At 44.9% G+C, this 19,571-nt stretch overlaps 1 protein-coding gene and 1 pseudogene across 6 annotated transcripts in view; one reads left to right on the top strand and one right to left on the bottom strand.

The window, feature by feature from the left end:
• The first annotated feature begins 360 nt into the window (after positions 1–360).
• LOC130843969 (tigger transposable element-derived protein 1-like) lies at positions 361–2,129 on the top strand (annotated as a pseudogene).
• Positions 2,130–17,778: 15,649 nt separating this feature from the next.
• The window catches only part of SQOR (sulfide quinone oxidoreductase), a 42,561-nt gene continuing 40,768 nt past the window's right edge, over positions 17,779–19,571 (bottom strand). For all 6 annotated transcript variants that reach the window (XM_057723704.1, XM_057723706.1, XM_057723707.1 and 3 more), the window contains exons 9-10: positions 19,367–19,545; positions 17,779–18,105 (exon numbers count right to left, since the gene is read on the bottom strand). In XM_057723704.1, the coding sequence (XP_057579687.1) occupies positions 18,048–18,105; positions 19,367–19,545 (237 nt within the window). In that variant the 3' untranslated portion in view covers positions 17,779–18,047. The remainder of the gene's footprint in view (positions 18,106–19,366; positions 19,546–19,571) is intronic.

Genomic DNA, 19,571 nt, shown 5'->3' with positions numbered 1-19,571 from the left:
AACTTGAAGATTTGTGGCAATCCTGCAATCAAACAAATCCGATCATCACCATTTTTCCAACAGCATTTGTTCATGTTGTGTCTCAGTGTCACATTTTGATAATTCTCACAATATTTCAAACTTTTTCATAATTATTATATTTGTTATAGTGATCTGTGGTCAGTGACCTTGGATGTGATTATCCTAATTGTTTCCAGGCACCATGAACCACACCCATATAAGACAGCAAACTTAACTGATAAATGTTGTGCATATTCTACTCCATCAACCAGCCATTCCCTCTTCTCTCTCCCTCTCCTCCAGCCTCCCTATTCCCTGAGGCACAGCAATATTGCAATTAGGCCAATTAATATCCCTTCAATGGCCTCTAAGCATTAAAGTGAAAGGAAGAGTCATACATCTTTCACTTTAAATCACACAAATAATTAAGCTTGGTAAGGAAAGCATGTCAAGAGCCAAGATGTGTCAGAATCTAGGCCTCTTGCACCAAACAGTTAGCCAAGTTGTGAAGGCAAAAGAAAAGTCCTTGAAGGAAATTAAAAGCACTACTCCAGCGAACACACGAATGATAAGAAAGTAAAACTGCCTCACTGCTGATATGGAGAAAGTTCTAGTGCTCTGGATAGAAGATCAAACCAGCCACAACATTCCCTTAAGCCAAAGCCTAATTCAGAGCAAGGCCCTAACTTGCTTCAATTCTACAAAGACTGAGAAAGGTGAGGAAGCTGCAGAGAAAAGGTGTGAAGCCAGTAGAGTTTGGTTCATGAGGTTTAAGGTAAGAAGCCATCTCCATAACATCAAAGTACAAGGTGAGGCAGCAAGTGGTGATGTAGAAGCTGCAGCAACTTATCCAGAAGACCCAGCTAAGATGATTAATGAAGGTGGCTACACGACACAACAGATTTTCAGTGTAGACGAAACAGCCTTATACTGGAAGAAAATGCCATCTGGGACTTTCATAGCTAGAGAGGAGAAGTCAATGCCTGGCTTCAAAGATTCAAAGGCCAGACTGACTCTCTTGCTAAGGGTTAATGCAGCTGGTGACTTTAAGTTGAAGCCAATGTTCATTTACCATTCTGAAAATCCTAGGGCCCTTAAGAATTATGCTAAATCTACTCTGCCTGTGCTCTATAAATGGAACAAAGCCTGGGTGAAAGCACATCTGTTTACAACACGGCTTAAAGAATATTTTAGGCCCACTGCTGAGATCTATTGCTCAGAAGAAAAAAAAAGGTTCCTTTCAAAATATTACTGCTTATTGACAATGCACCTGGTCACCTAAGAGCTCTGATGGAGATGTACAGTGTAATTTAATGCTGTTTTCATGCCTGCTAACACAACACCCATTCTTGCAGCCAATGGATTGAGGAGTAATGTTGACATTCAAGTCTTATTATTTAAGAAATACATTTTGTAAATCTATATAGCTACCATAGATAGTAATTCCTCTGCTAGATCTGGGTAAACTAAATAGAAAGCCTTCTGGAAAGGATTCAGCATTCTAGATGCCATTACAAACATTCACATTTCATGGGAAGTGGTCAAAATATCAACATTAACAGGAGTTTGGAGGAAGTTGATTTTAATCTTCATGGATGACTTTGAAGGGTTCAAAACTTCAGTGGAGGAAGTACCTGCAGATGTGGTGGAAATAGCAAGAGAACTAGAATTGGAAGTGGATCCTGAAGATGCAACTGAATTGCTGCAATCTCATGAGAAAACTTGAATGGATGAGGAGTTATTTCTTATGGATGAGCAAAGAAAGTGGTTTCTTGAGATGGAAGCTACTCCTGGTGAAGATCCTATGAAAATTGTTGAAATGACAAGGGATTTAGAACATTACATAAACTTAGTTGATAAAGCAGTAGCAAGCTTTGAGAAAATTGACTCCAGTTTTGAAAGATGCTCTATTGTGAGTAAAATGCTATCAAATATCAAACAGCACTGCATGCTAAAGAGAAATTGTTTCTGAAAAGACGAATCAATGGATGCAACAAAATTCTTATTCAAAGAAGCTGCCACAGCCACTCAAACTCCAGCCTCCAGCAACCACCACCCTGATCACTCAGCAGCCATTCACACCAAGGCAGGACCCTCCACCAGCAAAACGATTACAACTCACTGAAGGCTCAGATGATGAGCAGCATTTTTCAGCAATAAAATATTTTTTAACTAAGGTATGCACGTTGTTTTTTTAGACACAATGCTATTGCACACTTAACAGACTACAGTATAGTATAAATAAAGCTTTTATATGCACTGGGAAACCAAAAAATTCATATGACTTGCTTTACTGCAATATTCACTTAATTATGGTGGTCTGGAACCCAACCTGCAATATCTCTGTGGTTTGCCCATGTAAGATAAATAGGTACCGGGGAAGCACAGCATGATGACTGTGGCTAACACTGCTGTGTGAAGTATAGGAAAGTTGTTAGGAGAGTAAATCCTAACAGTTCTCATCACAAGGAGAAATTTTTTTTCCTTTCTCTTTTTTTTTCTTTTTACCATATCTACATGAGAAGATGGATGTTAGATGAACCTGTTGTGGTGACCATTTCACAATATAAACATCAAACCATCATGCTGAACGCCTTAAACTTATATAGTGATGTATGTCAATGATTTCTCAATAAAACTGGGGGGGGGGGGACAGATTTGACCTTTAAAAAAAGTAAGTAGGTGCTCAAAGGTTAATGAAGAGGTGGCACAATGGTTAAGAATCCGCCTGCCAGTGCAGGGGACACAGGTTCGAGCCCTGCCCCAGGAAGATACCACATGCCGCAGAGCAACTAAGCCCGTGAGCCACAACTATTGAGCCTGTGTGCTGCAACTACTGAAGCCCACGTGCCTACAGCTCATGCTCCACAACAAGAGAAGCCACCACAATTGAGGAGCTCTTGCACCACAATGAAGAGTAGCCCCCACTCACTGCAACTAGAGAAAGCCCGTGTGCAGCAACAAAGATCCAATGCAGCCAATAAATAAATAAATAAATTTATTTTTTTTAAAAAGTTAATGAAGATATGTCAAAAGAGCTCACGAGTCAGCTTGAAGGGGGCCCCACCAGCCAAACTTGGAAAATGTGAACTTCAAAGTAAATGATAATAATGGGGTTTACAGCCCTTTGAATAAAGTGAGAATCCATGAGACCTCAAAGATGGATGGATAGATGGATGGATGGAAGGGAGGGAGGGAGGAAGGGAGGGAGGGAGGGACAGACGGATGAATGGAAAGGGAAAGCTCTTGTTTACAGTAAAATGTCAACTAGTAAATGCAGCCGGAATGATGCAAATAGAAAATCACCATTTGGCAACCATTATGGAGGGTGTCATCAGTAATTACAAAGACTGTGAGTAAAGGTTTGATGAGAAACAGGATATTAATGTAATTTCAAAACATCTCCCCACAAAAATACTTACTAATCACAATGGGGGAAGTGGCGGCCTTATGGTGGAGAAATCTGACAGAAGCCACTTGACAGGTGGTCAAGGTGAACATCCCCAGCGGTGGGAAGAGCTATCATCATGTACCTGCTACTGTGATGCAGCAAGTGGAGCAGAGCATCCTGTCTGTGGAATCACCACCAAGAAGGCACGGCCCACGTGGCCATGAGAACACACCAGACAGACCCAGGTTCAAGGTCGCCTCCGAAATGAAAGGTCAGTGCTCTGTAAATCTTTCTAGGTCATACAAGACAGGGAAATACTGAGGAACTATTCCAGACTAAAGAGACATGATAGGTAAATTCAATCTGATTCTGGTCTGGATCCCAGACCAGAAAAGCAAAAATGGCATTGTTGGGGCAGCTGGAAAAACTTGGGTGTAAGTGTATCAATGTTGATTTTTTTTTTTTTTTTGGAGGATTGTACAGTGGATATTTAGGAAAATGCTATTTGGAGGGGTAAGATCCACTGTAGTATTTAGAGGTGTTGAGGCATCCTATCCACAGCTTTCTCTTAAGTAGTTCAGAAAAAAAAAGAGGAAAAATCATGACTCTATATAATAAGAAGGTTTTGTCTTTAGCCACAATAAGGTGATATATGTACAGTACCTGGAACACAGTAGATCTTCACTTCAAGTTAGTTGTCTCCCCCAAGAAATTAGGAGGAAATGTTAAGGCTGTGTCTACACACTGCCTGAAATAAAGACTGACATAACATAAACTCTCTTCAACATACAAGAGGAAGACCCCCATGAAAACGGCAGTAATAATAACTGGTATTTAGCAACATGCAGTATAATGTTAGCTCTTTTTGGATTACAAAGCACTTTTGAGATCATTATCTCATTTTATCCTCATAGTACCCCAGAGAGACAGGCTATTATCATTATTGTTGCCATTTTTTAATACTGTTATTACATTTTTTATTATGAAGAAATGGCAGTTCAGAGGCCTCAGGATGGGGCTAAATAAATATTATTTTCAATGATGGTTTACTTGTTCAAGGAGAGAAGCAAGATCATACTCACAACTTTGTGTGCACGCACACATACAACCACAAGCCTAATATTCCCTGGGCCACAGAGGTACCTCTAAGGCCCCAAAGGAGAAGGTTTTAATTGTGCACTCACTATGGACCTAACATTCCTGAGAACAGACCCGATGACCCTCCAAACGCAGCTGCATGTCTCTCTCGTTTCCACCTCTGCACCTTTGCCCACGCTCTCCCTCCATATGCCCCCTTCTCCGACACAGCACACTTGTTCTTGGCCTTTAGTTCTTGAGCTAAGATTGAAAGATTGCATTGACAGAGACCAGAAGGAACACAAATAGAGAAATCTAGAAAATTAAGTCACTGACTGTATGATATCACTTACATGTGGAACTTTAAAAAGCTGAACTCATAGAAACAGAGAGTAGAATGGTGGTTATCAGGGGCTGGAGGGTGGGGGAAAAGAAGAGATGCTGGTCAAAGGGTACAGACTTCCAGTTAGAAGATGAATAAGTTCTGGAGATCTAATGTACAGCATGGTGCTCATAGTCAATAACACTCTATTATATAACTGAAAGTTGCTAACAGAGTAGATCTTAAATGTTCTCACCACAAAAAAGAAACGGTAATTATGTGACATGGTGCAAGAGTTAGCTAACGCTATGGTGGTGATCATTGTGCAATAGATGAGTGTATCAAATCAACACTCGATACCTCTTAAGCTTACATCACATTATATGTCAATTACATCTCAATAAAGCTGGGAAAAAGATGTCAGTGTTACAAAAGACAAAGAAAAGCTGTAGAAATGTTCCAGATTAATGAAAGATAAAGAAACATGACAACTAAATGTAATATCTGACACTAGACTAGATTCTATACTAGAAGGGGAAAAGTGCCAGAAAAGACAGCTGAAAAAATTGAAATATGGACAGTAGATTAGATAAAATATTGTATCGCTGTAAATTTGTGAGGTTGATAACTGTACTGTGGTTACCTAAGAGACTATCCCTATTGTAGTGCACCTAGTGTTGTAGTTCAGTATTTAGTGTAATAGAGTATTTAGGGTTAAAGGCCATGATGCATGTAACTTACCCTTAAATTATTCAGAAAAGAAATGTATATATGCACACATATATAGTATGTATAAATATATGTATATGTATACACGTACATTAATGTATGTATATGTATATAAACATGTACTTACAAAGATTCCATATATTTAGAGAACGAGGAAGAAAGATAATGACCATGAATGATACAGTAGACAGGAGTAAAATGTTCCAATGGGGGAATCTCAGTAAAGGTGCTACTTGCACTATTTTATGTTTGCAATCTTTGTAAGTTTGCAGTTATCTCCCCCAAAAAATTGATGGAAAGAAAAGGAAAGACATGGTAGTTCTGGCCCTCAGGGCTGGGTTCTGGAAGAGCTAAGGAGCAGGAAGAATCCAGGTATGTCTTCAGCCCTCATCAGACAGACCCTTTTCTGTGCCCCAAACTTTTTAACAATAACATTAATTTACATTAAAATGGCTAATGCTTTACTAGCACTCTTGGGCTTATCAGACACCACTTTACCTTAAGACACCACTTAATGCCTTAAGTATATTAACTCTTGTAATAATGGTTCACAAACTCTTATCATATTTGATATCATAAGCCCAATTTTATAAATGAGAAGAGTATAAACCAGTAGGCCAGTAACTCTCCGAGAAGGGAGGTCACCTTGGGCAAGTGGTGAAGCCAGGACTCACACCTTCCTCTTTCTGCCCCACGTTCCGTCCCTTTTTCCACCCCCATGTGGTTCCCAAACCTGGAAGAGCACCCAACTTACTCAAGAGCCTTTTTGGAAGATTCCTAAGTCCTCCCTCAGACTCACCAGAAAGGGGATCCAGAGACCTGTTTCTGGGTTTTGTTTGTTTGCCATCCTCTTCTGTCCCCATTAAGCTCCCCCATTACCTCTGCCCCTAGACATCCAGTGTCCCCCTAGACACTCAGCCTCCCCCTAATCACACCCTCTCAGACCTACACTCCTAGTCATCTGGCCTCTGGCCTCCTCTATGGAAACATCAGCATCCAAAGTCCCCGGGTGCTCTGGAAGGCCCAAGATCAAGAATGTCTATGGCCAGCTGATTCCAGCTGAGGGGTAAAAGGCCCCATAGGCCTTCTATTTCCTTTCAAACTCCTATTTCACTCCCTCATGATGTGGCATATGGTAAGCCTAGAGGATTCAGTGCTCATGTGCCCATTATCACACCTTCTTCATTGTAAAGTGAGGCTTCTGGCCTGAAAAGCTGTTATGTAGGCTCCCATGTCAGTCAACAGGCACTCTGTGAACCCCTGGATGATACTAGCAGAGGCACAGGAAAGACCAATGCATATCTGATGGGATCAATTCCAAAAAGGATGTACCACTGTCCCACACAGGGTGATAAAGGCCTAAGGGCATCAACTTGGCAACAAATGTATGGCTGGACTTCTTAAGAAATGGTACCATATCAAGAGTTCATCGTTTATCTCTGCCATTTACACATCAGGTATTCAGAAGTGACAATAACTGGACCAGCTTTGGTCAGAGGGAGCCCATGCAGAGCCTCCATCCGTGCTACTGTAGCTCCTCCATCCGTGGGTCCATTGTGTGAGCACTGGGGCAACCAAGAGCACAGGCTGACAGACATCGAGCTGAGGAGGCATCTGACTACCTGGCTGTTGAATGACCCCTCCGCTGGGTATTGAGATCTGCCCACTCCCACAGTTCAATCACATGCTTCTTCCCCAGACTCCTGGTTTTGGATCTTCCACTCCTGCTCCTTTCAGACATGTAACCAAATTATTCACCACTGCCCAGGAGTCCACGGAAACTACCTCAGGCCACCTCTTCTTCCATACAAAATGGACAAACAAGGGAGCCCTCACAGCTCTGCCCATTGGGGGTAACTCCCTCATCAGTCCTTAAGGCCACCCTTGAGTGGGGCAGTAGTGTGACAGCAGCCCATTTCAACCCCTGCCAACAGACCCAAGCTCTTCTCCCAGCATCATAGGGAACATCCACCTCACCCCACACCACAAAGCCATGATAAGAGCTGGGGGAGATATTGGTGCAGCAGAGATAGATGCCACAGGGATGGGCACCACCTGTTCATGTAACAAAGATTGCCAGGCTTCAGCCCAAAGTAATCTAGACAGGATCCCCAGGCAAAGGCTTTAAAAAGAAAAAAAAAAAAATTGATTGTAATGTACCACCAGGTTTGGGAACCACAGATACACAGTTACCCAGCATCAAGACTCAACACAGTACACAGTAAGGCTTCATTGCTTAAGTAGGTAGATATTTGCCCTCCAGAAGCCTAAAGTCAGGTGAGGGGGAATCGGTGGATACAAACTTCCTCAATGAAGGTTTCAAACTCTCTCTTTAAATCAATTGATAATTAGAGACTAGAGTGGTTACTTACAATCAGAAATGGCCAGTACCAACATTCTCCTCTGTAAAGAATGATTTAGACATGCAGACTCCTCAATCAGACTAAGAGTTGGGAGCAAGGGGAAACTGGGAGAGGGAAATAGAAACAAAGGAAGACTGGTGCCTTTAGGTTATCTTAAGAGGAAAGCAGCTGCTCCAGACTTTAATCTTGAGTGTTATCAGGGAGAACGCAGGACTAGCTGACAGGAAGCTCTGAGTAAGCGTGCAGCTTGCATGCACGTGCACGCCACGTGTATCGCCAGCCGTAACTCACCAAGGCCTCTCGTGGCTTTACAGTTTCACCCCATATGGTGCTGAGGACCAACATCCCAAACTGTACAACACCTAAATTCAAAAATTCTGCCTCCTGTCACACCAGATGTAGCCTAATTTCCAATTCCAGAAATGTGCCCATCCTACCTACAGCCCATATTCCCAAAGCTGTCCCTTCCCTCCAATAAGTAAACAAACCCATCGAACACATATATACATACATGCATACCGTGTCTGTGTGGGGTTCCACTTTTGTCAAAACACACTGTGGGTTTTCCCCAAGGAAAGGCAAGACTCATAGGACAACAGAGAAAAAGGAGGCGCGCCTGACCTCGTCGCTTCCTAGCCGTGTGCGCTGGGCAAGTTACTTCTCTAATTTAAGCCTCGGTCCTTCATAAAACACAAGTAAAATGCCCTCCCGTATGGTGGTCACGAAGATTAAGTAAGAAATTGGATGCGAAGCCCCTAACCAGGTGTCTGCCTCCAAGTGCTCAAAATTATACCAATTAATATCATTTTGATTATGATTGTGATTATGATTGCGGCTGAGCCGACTCACCTCACAGGAACTGGTAAGGAGAGGGAGCGCGGCGCCATCCCTGAGGTCCCTGTGCCGCGTGAGGTGGTTGGGGAAGGTGGCTGGACGGACCGGCAGAGGCTCCCAGGGACACGGAGTTCTGGCTCCCTTACTCTGCGCGTTCCTGCCTGCCAGTTAATCAGGTGCAGGTGGTAAACACACAGCCTGGCGTTGCTTCAAACCTAGCGTTTCTAGGCCCCGTTTGTAAAAGAGGCTCCGCAGGTGCTCCAGGTCTGCAGCAGGCGGCGCCCACAGCCCGGCTGCAGGAGCAGGGCAGGCACGCTCTCCCCTTGCGTGCTCCCTCTCTGGGGGCCAGTACTTCACTGGCTCTGTGACAGAGCCCACTGAGAGGCCCTGGGAAGCTGAAAGGGCTCTTGTTGGCACATCCTGGCAGGAGTCCCTGGTTCCAGCAGGCATCCTGGAGGAGCTGCAGTTCCCTTTCCCCTTTGCGAGTGTACAGAAGCACCCTTCCTGAGAACACAGGCTCCCTTAAGGTCTAAGCTTCTCCAAGAGGGGAACCCAGCTTGCCCACCTGAGGACCGCAGCAGCCGACCAGAGAATGAGTGAATGAATACGTAGATTAACGTTGACAATGGAGAAGATAGAATGTGTCCACCTTCTTATTCTTGTAGTAAGAGGTTTTTAACCCCAGCATCTCGTTGGAGAATCACCACCACCACCTCCATTCTCAGTCCAAGTGGCTCCCACAGCGCTGACCAAATCCTCTTCCCCCAGAGTGGGCACGTGACTGGTTCAACAAGTCACAAACTCAGCTTCGATCATCAATCTTTCCCCAGATTTCTGCCATTTTAACAATTAGAAAAGAGGAACTCTGGGCTCTAAAGACCATGGAAGCCTGCTCCTGCCCTACTTCGTCAGCATGTAAAGTGGTATACCTGAGGAAGAAACCAACAAAAAGAAACACAGAGCAAGAACAAGAGAGGAAGAAATTGAGCCTCTCAATACAGCCATGCCTGATCTCCTTCCCAAACTTCTAAGCATATATGCCAATAAATTGCTTTTTTGCTACTTGGAAAATGAGAGAACTTGGACTAATACATTGTTCCTTTTCCTTTTACTCCTCAGAAGAAATATGACAGCACTGAACTAAGAGCAGCCTTCCAAAGTAATCCTGATATCAACAATTTTTCTAACACACCATGAGAACAGACCGAGATTCAAATCCCAGTTCTGTTTCTCATTTGCTATGTGATCTTGAAAATCTTTTGGAACTTTTGACAATGAACACATAGTTCCTAGTCACAAATAATAGCTGTTTCCTACATTTATAAACCGGATTCTAGAAAAGTTTCATTTTAACCACAACCATTCAAATTACTATGTTACTTGTACAGTTATTGATGTTTAAGAACCTACAGTATTGTATTTGCACACAAAAACCACTAGAAGGCATTCCTCATTTAGAAGACAAGCACTAATTAGTCAGCTGTACAGTGGGTTCATAGGTTGTATGGGATTGGATGGATGGATTTACAAGCTGGACTATTACCGATTCGGAGGAAGTAAGCAATAAAACCAGCTTTGCTGCAGTGGAAAGGCCTCCATTTGCTAAGAAAGAAATAGCATGGGAAGAGTTGTCTGCCACAATCTTGTTACATTTCAGGGGATGGTCCCCAGTCAACAGTAGGGCATCTAGCCTGCGAGGAAGGGCCTTGACCGACCGCTGAGACAGTAAACAGGTCGGGGCGGAGGCCAAGGGCTGGTCAGCACTTGTCCCTTTCCCCACATCCTCCCATCGCCCCCTTACAGGGATTAAGTGACCGCTGCCCTTTTGAATGAGGCCCATCCCAGGTGCAACGCTTTCTCTCCTCTCCACCCTCTGCCTCTCACCACCTCTCCCTCCACTCAGCTCCCTTCACCTCCTTGCTTTGCTTCAGGCCTCTCTCTGCCATTCACAGGACTACACAAGCCAACAGGGCCCTTGAGCCAAAGAGATTGCCAACGATTTGCAATTCCTGGAAGGTCTCTTTTGAAAGGAATACTTAGAACTGCTTTAGCCTATAAGCTTGGAAAGATATGTTAATCCCAGGCTTGGAAATCCAATTTTCTTATGTCAAAACTACTTTATAGTTTCACTCCATGAATATCACTGAGTGAAGGAGCCTGAGTAAAACCCCCTGCAGAAGACGGCTGAAACCCCAGAGTTGGCAGGGGTTTGGGAATCTAGCCTGCCGGTAGTGCCTCTCTTTCTGTCCAGAACCTTCTCTTCTGCCCCTTCTCCCTCTCTGTGGTCATCCATCACAGCCACCCAAGCCTGGGAGGCATCCCAGCCTCCCTATCCCCCACCCACTGCAGTCGTCCCAAAGTCCTGGGCTTGTGTATCCCTGTCCCACCTGTACTCATCTCTGTATCAAGGAAGAACGCTGGGAAGACAGCTGGTTTCATCTAGAGTCTTCCAGTGAGGGAGGGGCATTTGCACCAGATTGAAAATGGAAGAGAAGCCCTTTCTCTTTGGCAATGGCTGGCCTATCAGCCTGTAGACATGAGGCTTGCATAGGCTTACAGGCAATCACCTGATATGACCGGGCAAATGCTGAGATAAATGGAGCCAGTATTCCTGCAATTTCTGCAGCCTCTTAACCCCCTGGAAACAAGCAGTAGTCGTCCGTGATGCTTGTTTCCCCAGCCATTCCTAGAGTTCTATACGTACCAACGTCCCAATTTTTCAGCAGTTGGTAAACCTTTTCTGTAAAGGGCCAGCTAGTAAGTATTTTAGTCTTCAAGGGCCACGTGCAGTCTCTGTCACAACTGCTCAGCTCTGCATTGTAATGCAAAAGCAGCCCTAGACAATACAGAAATGGAGGAGCGTGGCTGTGCTCCAGTAAAGCTTTATTTATAAAAAAAAAAAGCAGTGGACTGAATTTGCCTCACAGGTCATAGTTTGCCAACCTCTGCAATTTTTAATTCCTTTCTGCCTGCACTATTTATCTAGTGGTTTCTGTTTGCCTGACTGATACAGTATCCTAAATATTCATGAATTTTTCCCCTCCTCTCCTTTCTTAGTGCCTTATTGCAGGCCCTCACCACCCCTTGCTGAAGCGTTGGCCCTGACCTTGGTAAGCCTGTCTGGAGTCTTCTCCTCAATCTGTAGCTCACCCACGCTGCTGCAGTCCCGTCATTCACGTGTAAACTCCTTCAATGGCTCTGCACCCCTTTTAGTTTACAATGTGTCAGTCAGCGTCCCAACAGGAAGCAAATGACGTGGTCAAATTAAGATAATTCACAATGGGCTTATGTACAAAGGTGGGCCAAGTTGGGGGAACCGCAGGCACAGAGCGGTCACTCAGGGTTCATAGCCAGGAAGCTGTTTCCACTCTTGTGCCCACAGGGATGTGTGCAGGCAGAAGGCATCAGAGCCCAAAAGGAGAGCAGGGCTTCTCCAGCCACCTGTGCTAAAGGACCAGATTTGTGCGTTTTGTTTTCATTTTGTTTGATTTTTTTAAAATCTAATTCTTCTCAGACTAGTACTTCTGTAAAATACAATAAAAAATTATTAGAAAAAAATGAATTTGAAAATACACAGAAAATACAAGCCCAAATTTTTTTTATTATAGATTCAACAGGTAACAGATATAAAATATCTGTCAAATTGCTATAAAAGTTTCTAAACTCTTACTCTAGATTTCTGTTCTTACCTCATCACAGGGCCAAGATAGCCCTGCCAGGAGAGAGCCAGAGGAATAAATGCCCTAATCTTACCCTCCTCCCTCCCTCCCTACCTCCTACCAACCCACACTGGCCAAACCCAACTAGAAACCAGACAGCAGGGAAACCAGAGCAGCCTTCCAGGGCAGAGAGCAGGATGCAGAATGCAGAGGGTGGGGCGAGAGAAACAAAAAGCAACATCAGAGATCCAAAGCCAAGATCCTCCAGAAGCCCATTCTCTACCCTGTCTTCCTGCCATCCAATATCCTTCCTACCCATACCAAATTAGCCACAGTCCCCACAGCCTCCCACCTGCATCCCTTTATACATACTCTCCCCACGCCTGGGAAGTTTCCACTCCTCTGCCCCCGGCCAGGTCTTCCTCATGGTTCAGGACCATAGCAGTAATAATGATTCGGGGTGCTGAGAACATCTGTCCATCCATCTCCTTCTTTTGGTAGCAAACTCCACTCCCCTAGACATGAAGTGGGCACATGGCCAAAATTTAGCTGGTTTGTTCAGCTAACAAATATTTACTGAGAACTTACTATGTGCTGTTCTAGGTCATACTGTTCTAGGTGCTAACACAGCACTGAACAAAAGAGCACCCTTTCAGATGAGGGAAACACATTTATCTATCTATCAGTTGATGATCATAATCCTCTCCCAGAACTGGTCTATGGACATTTAGAAAGCCAAGCTCTTTTTTCCACTATGGAGGCCAAGCCAGGAGGACACGCATGTAGCCCTCCTCCCTGGGCACACTTAGAAAGCCTGTCTGTCACAGAGAGTGACTCAGAGGGAAAAGGAATTGAGAGGATTGAGATGCAAAGAGAGAACACCTTGATTATATTATGACTCCTACATCTAGCCAAGCCTGAAGTCTACACCTGTATTTTCCAGTTACATGAGTCTGTAAGTTCCCCTTCTGCTCTTAGGCTTATTGGGGTTGGATTTCTGTCACTTGGAACCAAATGAGACCTGGCTAATACAGGAACTCAACTCAAACTTTATCTTCTGGATATTTTCCCTAAATGCCTGGTGTAAGACAGTGGCATATTCTGAATGCTATGACCACGTACAGATGGGACATCTATCTTGGTACTTCATGGAAAAAGTCAAACAGAGCTCACTGAGGACAAGGGCTTTCATCTCTGAATCCCCAGGGCCTTGTGTATATTAGCTGCCCCCAAAAATGTTTGTGGGAGTAATTGAAAATGAATTTTTGCAGTGGGTGAACCCTTATAAGCAATAGTATATATCTATCATATGTATTTATATACCCTGAGGAGAGGGACTGATTGAGATCAGGAAAGATTGAATACAAAGGGCCTTCTATGATCTAAACTAACCAGGGGCCCAGAGAGTTTCAGTGACTTCCCCTGGGTCACACAGCCAGTGGGAGGCAGATCTGGGATTCAAATCCAGGCAGGCCGGATCCAGACAGGTACTCTCAGCCACTACCCCACATGGGCTAATCTATAATGCTGGCAGTTACCCAACTCTGAAAGTCTGTCAGAATGAGGCAGGGAGTGTGGTGCTATCAAGTGACAGAATCCGTCGCCTTGCTAGAACAAGGATGTTGGACAGCCCTGTCATGACCCCATTTCTCCCAGACAGGCAGGAATTTCTAGTCTAAGGGGAAGCTGTATTTCTGAGTGCTTCACTCAACTACTGGAGTTAACGACAACCACATAGCTGCTAAAAGCTCTACCTCAATTCACTTAATGCTTGTGTTAACTCTGTGAAGTAGGTACTGTTAGCCAGTCTACAGGTGACAAGGTGGTGATTAAAATGCTTGAGTGGAACCCTGTAAGGCACTAGTCAATGGGAAAGCCAGGACCCGAATCCCTGTCTGTGGCTCCACATCCTGTGTTCCGTCCAGCTCTCCCTCGAGAGATGTGAACCCAGCTTGAGCCAGTACAGCACTAGAGTTCCTGCCTTTCTGCACCACTATGAGCCTGAGCGTGGCCCCAAATGGTAGCTGAGGGATGCAATTACAGGAGTTTTACTGCATACAAACATGGAAAATTACAACTTCATTTAGGGTTTTCATAGCATGCACTCCTCCAGGGAAGTTACTTTTTAAAATATTGGGGGAGAAAACTGTTCCATATTTCACCATCCATCTTTCTCAGCTGTGTCTTGTGAACCTTCTACCTATCTGTTACAAAATATTAACCTTGACTTTCTCCAGCATATAGAAAAACAATCTCCTTAGCTACTTGGCAGTTAATCTACCCAGAGAGACCTGGTTTTCATTCATCCTTTCAGAAAGCCTCATCTTATCCAAAGCATTGCTCTTGTTCCTTCCCTCCCTGAAATAATCACAATGAGCTTATCCTGAATGAAAGTTTCGTCTGTGGTCTTAGGGCATAAAGCAGGGACTTTGCTTTAAAATCAGGCTGGAGTTATCCAGCGCATACAAACAATCAGAGGAGCGGCTCTTAAATGTTGCATTACAAAGCCACCTTCCTCGAAAAGACCTTCCATGTCTTTGATAATTATCTGTCATTGGAGGATTATGTGAGAAAAGTATCTAGTGCTGACTATACACCAATACCCTCCAAGGCACATGACACATATTTGTCACATTAATTAATTAGCAGTTTTCTCTGCCAAGACAAATGATCTGTGCACCTTGAGTAATTACTCACTGATCTCCTCCTCCACTCTACAACCAACCACTGAGTTTCGACACAAGTCAAGTGTAAAATACAGGTCACAAAACAGTACTTACAGTATGATCCTATTTGTTTTCAGGAACTTTTTACCTAACAGCAATATTAGGACACTGGAGAAAAAGACACCACGATGCTATTAGTTGTTATAACTGGGTAGTGGATTTGGAGTGATTTCTGTTCCTTTTGTTGATCTCTGTTCTCGAAAATTTCTCCAAAATTTAGAATAAGGAAAAAAAAAAAAAACACTAAAAATGTTTTTAATACAAAAAAAGAAAAGAAAGAACCTACTAAATCTGAAACCCCGTGTTTCCCCTGGTGACTTGTCTCACTTCCCTCCCTGTATCTCAGTGTCCCTGAGCTGCCACCCAGCTCTGTTTTCACTATATCCACTGCTCACCCACGGTTGACACCAAGGCAGAAATTGGGAGGGAAGAAGCTCTGGGGACAAAGGGTGGGGGTGGGGGGACAAGGAGGGATTTTCCCAAGTCAGCAGTCCTAGCCCTGTGTCACTTCTGGACTCTGGAGGTACCAGCCTCCAAGCTGGAACCCTCCACAGGGTGGGGCCTGCAACCTCCCCCTGCCCCAGGCACCACCTTTGGAAAAACCACCACCCATCCTGGTCTTAGCACCGCCCCCGTAAACCCCCCCCCCCACCCCCCCCCCCCCCCCCCGCCTTACTGCTGCTGACCCGGAGGCCTGGAGGCAGTCCCAGAGCAAGGCCTCTCCCTCGGCCGATACCACACTTGTGGTTAAGGAGGTATGCTTTCAAAGGTCAAACTTTTCTGAAATTCAGCACATTTCTGATCTTTCCCAGCTCAGAGGAGATAAAGCTGGAGACCAACACACTGGCCAGTGGTGGTTACTGCTCCCTCCAGCCCCAGCATAATGCGAACCAAAGCAGTTTCCTGATGCTTGGAGGTTTGTTCAGAATGCATGATCATAAACAGACCCAGGAGGCTGTGAGAGATTTCAGAATGACTCATCCCAGAGCCTCAGCCATTCCCAGAAACAGAGCCTCACTCTTTGAAAATGCATTTTTGTCCATATTTAGGGAAATAGTCATGGCTGGTTATTCCCAGGACCTCTTGGACTTGGCAGAAAAAGGTCATTTGGGGTGAAGAGCCCCCAGCTTTCCCTGACTCAGCAGCCCACCAGAAGCCAGGCTGCAGCCATCTCAGGCAGGAACTCTATAAAGAGCCAGAGACTCAGAGAACAGGGCAGAACAACCCCACCTCTGCCTATTTCACGAGCAGCACAGAGTGAGAAACAGTGCCACCTATTGCAGCACTGCTCTCCCATTCTGGAACTACAGTGGTCAATTTATTCTATCGTCCACACAGGCCACTTTGGGGAGTGAAAGGGGGCACTATTGATAGCTATGCCACAGGAACAGATGTTAAACAGCGATATCCCAGACCAACCAGACATGTGGTCACAAAGAAAACATCTCCCGCTTCTACTGACAGATTAGGGGTCTGCTGCTGGGATGATACCATTCCTCCTCAGAACATGTGCCACTGAGGAAAGTCTGCTTTCCAAATCAAAGCAAGGCCTCCTTCAGCAAGCTCCCTGGCATCCCAGGTAAAGGAGAGGAAACTATCACAGGAACCACCACAATGTGGCAGGGCCCTTATCTGTCTGATTCACCACTGTATCTCCAGGGCCACGACAGTGCTTGCCAGCTGGTAGGAACTCAGTAACTCCTTGCTGAATTAATGAATGAATGCCTGAGCAGAGTTTCTAAAGTCATCAGGGAACTTCAGGAAACCAGAGAGACTTAGCAACCCCAGGTAACACTGTGGCCTAAACCAGGTAACAATTTAGGTCTGAACTGTAAACTGTTATAAAAATCTAAGGCATTGCATAGACTGCTATGCATTGCCCTTTGGTGGAGTGTGTAAATAAATATGAAACATGCAAAGCTTTCAAATACCAGACTGAAAGTGCAAGCTTCCAAATAAACTGGGAACAAATGATTTTGAAACTGCTGCTGAACTTCAAGTAAACTGGAACTACTTCCTGCAATATTTCTAATGTGATCTCATTCAAAATTTTATTGGCCAAAATGGGGACTGAATCAACCTCCTCCTCACTGTGTGTATATTCTCTACAAAGCAGGGGCCGTAAGAGAATTAGATTTGCAAGAGATTTATTGGTGGAAATGTCTGTCAAGGCGAAAGGCAAAGGAGCAGGAGAAGGCAAGGGCGGGCTTTCAGACAATGATTCTGGAGGGACACCTGGGAAAGAAAGAGGGGCAGGAAGGAGGGATGGGAAAGCACCACCTCAGGCTTGATACAGTTCTGAGCCGGTTTCAGCCAGGCTGATGGGAAACCCTGGAGCCAAAGTTGCCAGGTCGAGGAGTTCCACATCCTGTAAGAATAGGCCAGCACGAGTACCCACTGCCTGTGTCAGTCACTGACTGGGAGAACGTGGCCTCAGCACGAACACGGTGGTGGCGCAGAGGGGCAGCAGCCGGGCTCTCCTGTGGCCCTGCAGCACCCGTTCTAGGCTGCATGTCTTCCGGGTTTTCACAGACACTGTTTGAAATAATATTCTCCCTGGGGGACTTATGCCAGCTAACAGTTGAATACTCAACGTAAGTAACACGTAAGCTATCCCACCACCACCATCTTTTCCTCCCTAGGGCTGTAACTCTTCATTCCACTAGTCATGGTAAAATTTTCTCATAGAATCTCAATCAATGGCAAGCTTTTATTTAAAAAATAGAAGTCTGTTCTTTCATTTGAATGTTTCCAAAGAATCAAGCTTATCCTGGGCAGGCTGCACGGTGGCTGTCCAGAGGGACTGAAAGGGAGGCACTGGTCACCATCATCCAGCAGTAAATTCTTTACGGGGCTAGGTTTTGAATTCTTCGTGCTGTTCTTGGTCAATCAGTGGCTGTGATTTTGGTCCAGAAGCCATCCAAGGAGAGCAAGGTTGACCCATCCTTAGCTCATCCCCAGATGGAACAACTTCCGCAGAAAGGCTGGTCCTCCCCAGTAACCCCTGTAAGAAATGACACAGGGAAAGTTCTTTGCATCAGAAAAGATGGGGGTGGCTTCAGCCAGCCTGGCAGCTGCTCACACAAAATGCTTATCAGTCCATAAAGCAAGACTGACAGCGAGGTAGAAAGATCCCAGGACCGGGAGGGGACAAGTCAAGGCTTCGACACTGAATTGCGATGTGAGCCTGAACACGCGGACTCAATCCAGCAAACCTGTACGAAGCCTCTACTACATGCAAACTGCAGCCCTCTCTATTTTCACTTGCTCATAAATTAATTATAGATCAGGGTTTCTCAGCCTCGGCCCTACTGACATTTTGGACCAGACAGTTCTTTGTGGTGGGGGCTGTCCTGCTTCGCAGCATCCTTGGTCTCTACTCACCAGATGCCAGGGGCATCCCCTCCAGCTGTAACAACAAAACATAACTCCAGAGATTGTCAGATGTCCCCTGGGGAGCAAAAATCACCCCTGGTTGAAAAACAATGGCATCCATATTTTGACTTACTTTTCTCAAAGGGTTTGGGAAAGTCAAATCAGATCATTTTGTGTTTTGTTTTGCAACAAAAAAGAGGAATTATTAAGTTTGGTACTCTTGTTTACTAACTGAATGCCTACTGTGTAGCTGTCTCTTTATGTATTGTTTCATTCTTCCCCATCCTGTGAGGAAGACAATGTTACTTTCATTTTGCAGATGAGAAACACAGAGAGTTTAAGCAACTTGCCCTAGGGCACACATCTAGTAAATGGCAGACTCATGATTCAAACAAAGGCCTGACTCCAAAGCTTATGCTCTTAATCAGTATGTTTCCTTTGTCCTATAACATAGTAAAAACAAAAGCAAGGTAGCAGATGATAAAGTACTTGACATGTCAAAGTGATTTACTATGATGATCACTGTTATTTGTCCAGCAGCAAGAGAGAACCAGAACAGGGAAGATAGAAACTCAGTCACTGCCATTAATGAAGAGAAGAGGCTGCATCGCCTGTGGCTGGTAGCTGTGCTAGGGCTCCCTGCCCTCACCCAGGGCAGCCTCTTTCCCACCACATCCGACTGAGGCTTCAGAACCCTCCTCAGGCTGCCATCACTAATCTGTGAGACACAGCAAAGCAAGGTGGTTCACTTTTGCCAGTCCTGCTCGGGGTCATATCTGCTGAAGCTGGAATGCCCTCTGGAAACAACCACCCTGCACAAGTTGGTGCAATCTGCTAACAGGTGTGCCCCCCCCCCCCCCCCCCCCCCCCCGCCCGGGTGATTCACTTACCTTAGCATCACATTCCAATACAGGAATGGCATCATGTCAGCCTTCATGAGGTACATGGAAAGTCTCTCTTTGCTCTGGTCAAAGGGGAAGGTTTCCAGGGGCTGAGCATTGTAGTCAAACTCCGCAAGAATCACACGGTTGTAGCCAGTCACCAGTGGACAGGACGTGTAGCCATCATACTAAATTGGCCATGAGACAGAGTTGG

This window comes from Hippopotamus amphibius, chromosome 2 (genome assembly GCF_030028045.1).
Source record: "Hippopotamus amphibius kiboko isolate mHipAmp2 chromosome 2, mHipAmp2.hap2, whole genome shotgun sequence".
Taxonomy (NCBI): domain Eukaryota; kingdom Metazoa; phylum Chordata; class Mammalia; order Artiodactyla; family Hippopotamidae; genus Hippopotamus; species Hippopotamus amphibius.
This window is presented reverse-complemented; position numbering and strand designations above follow the sequence as displayed.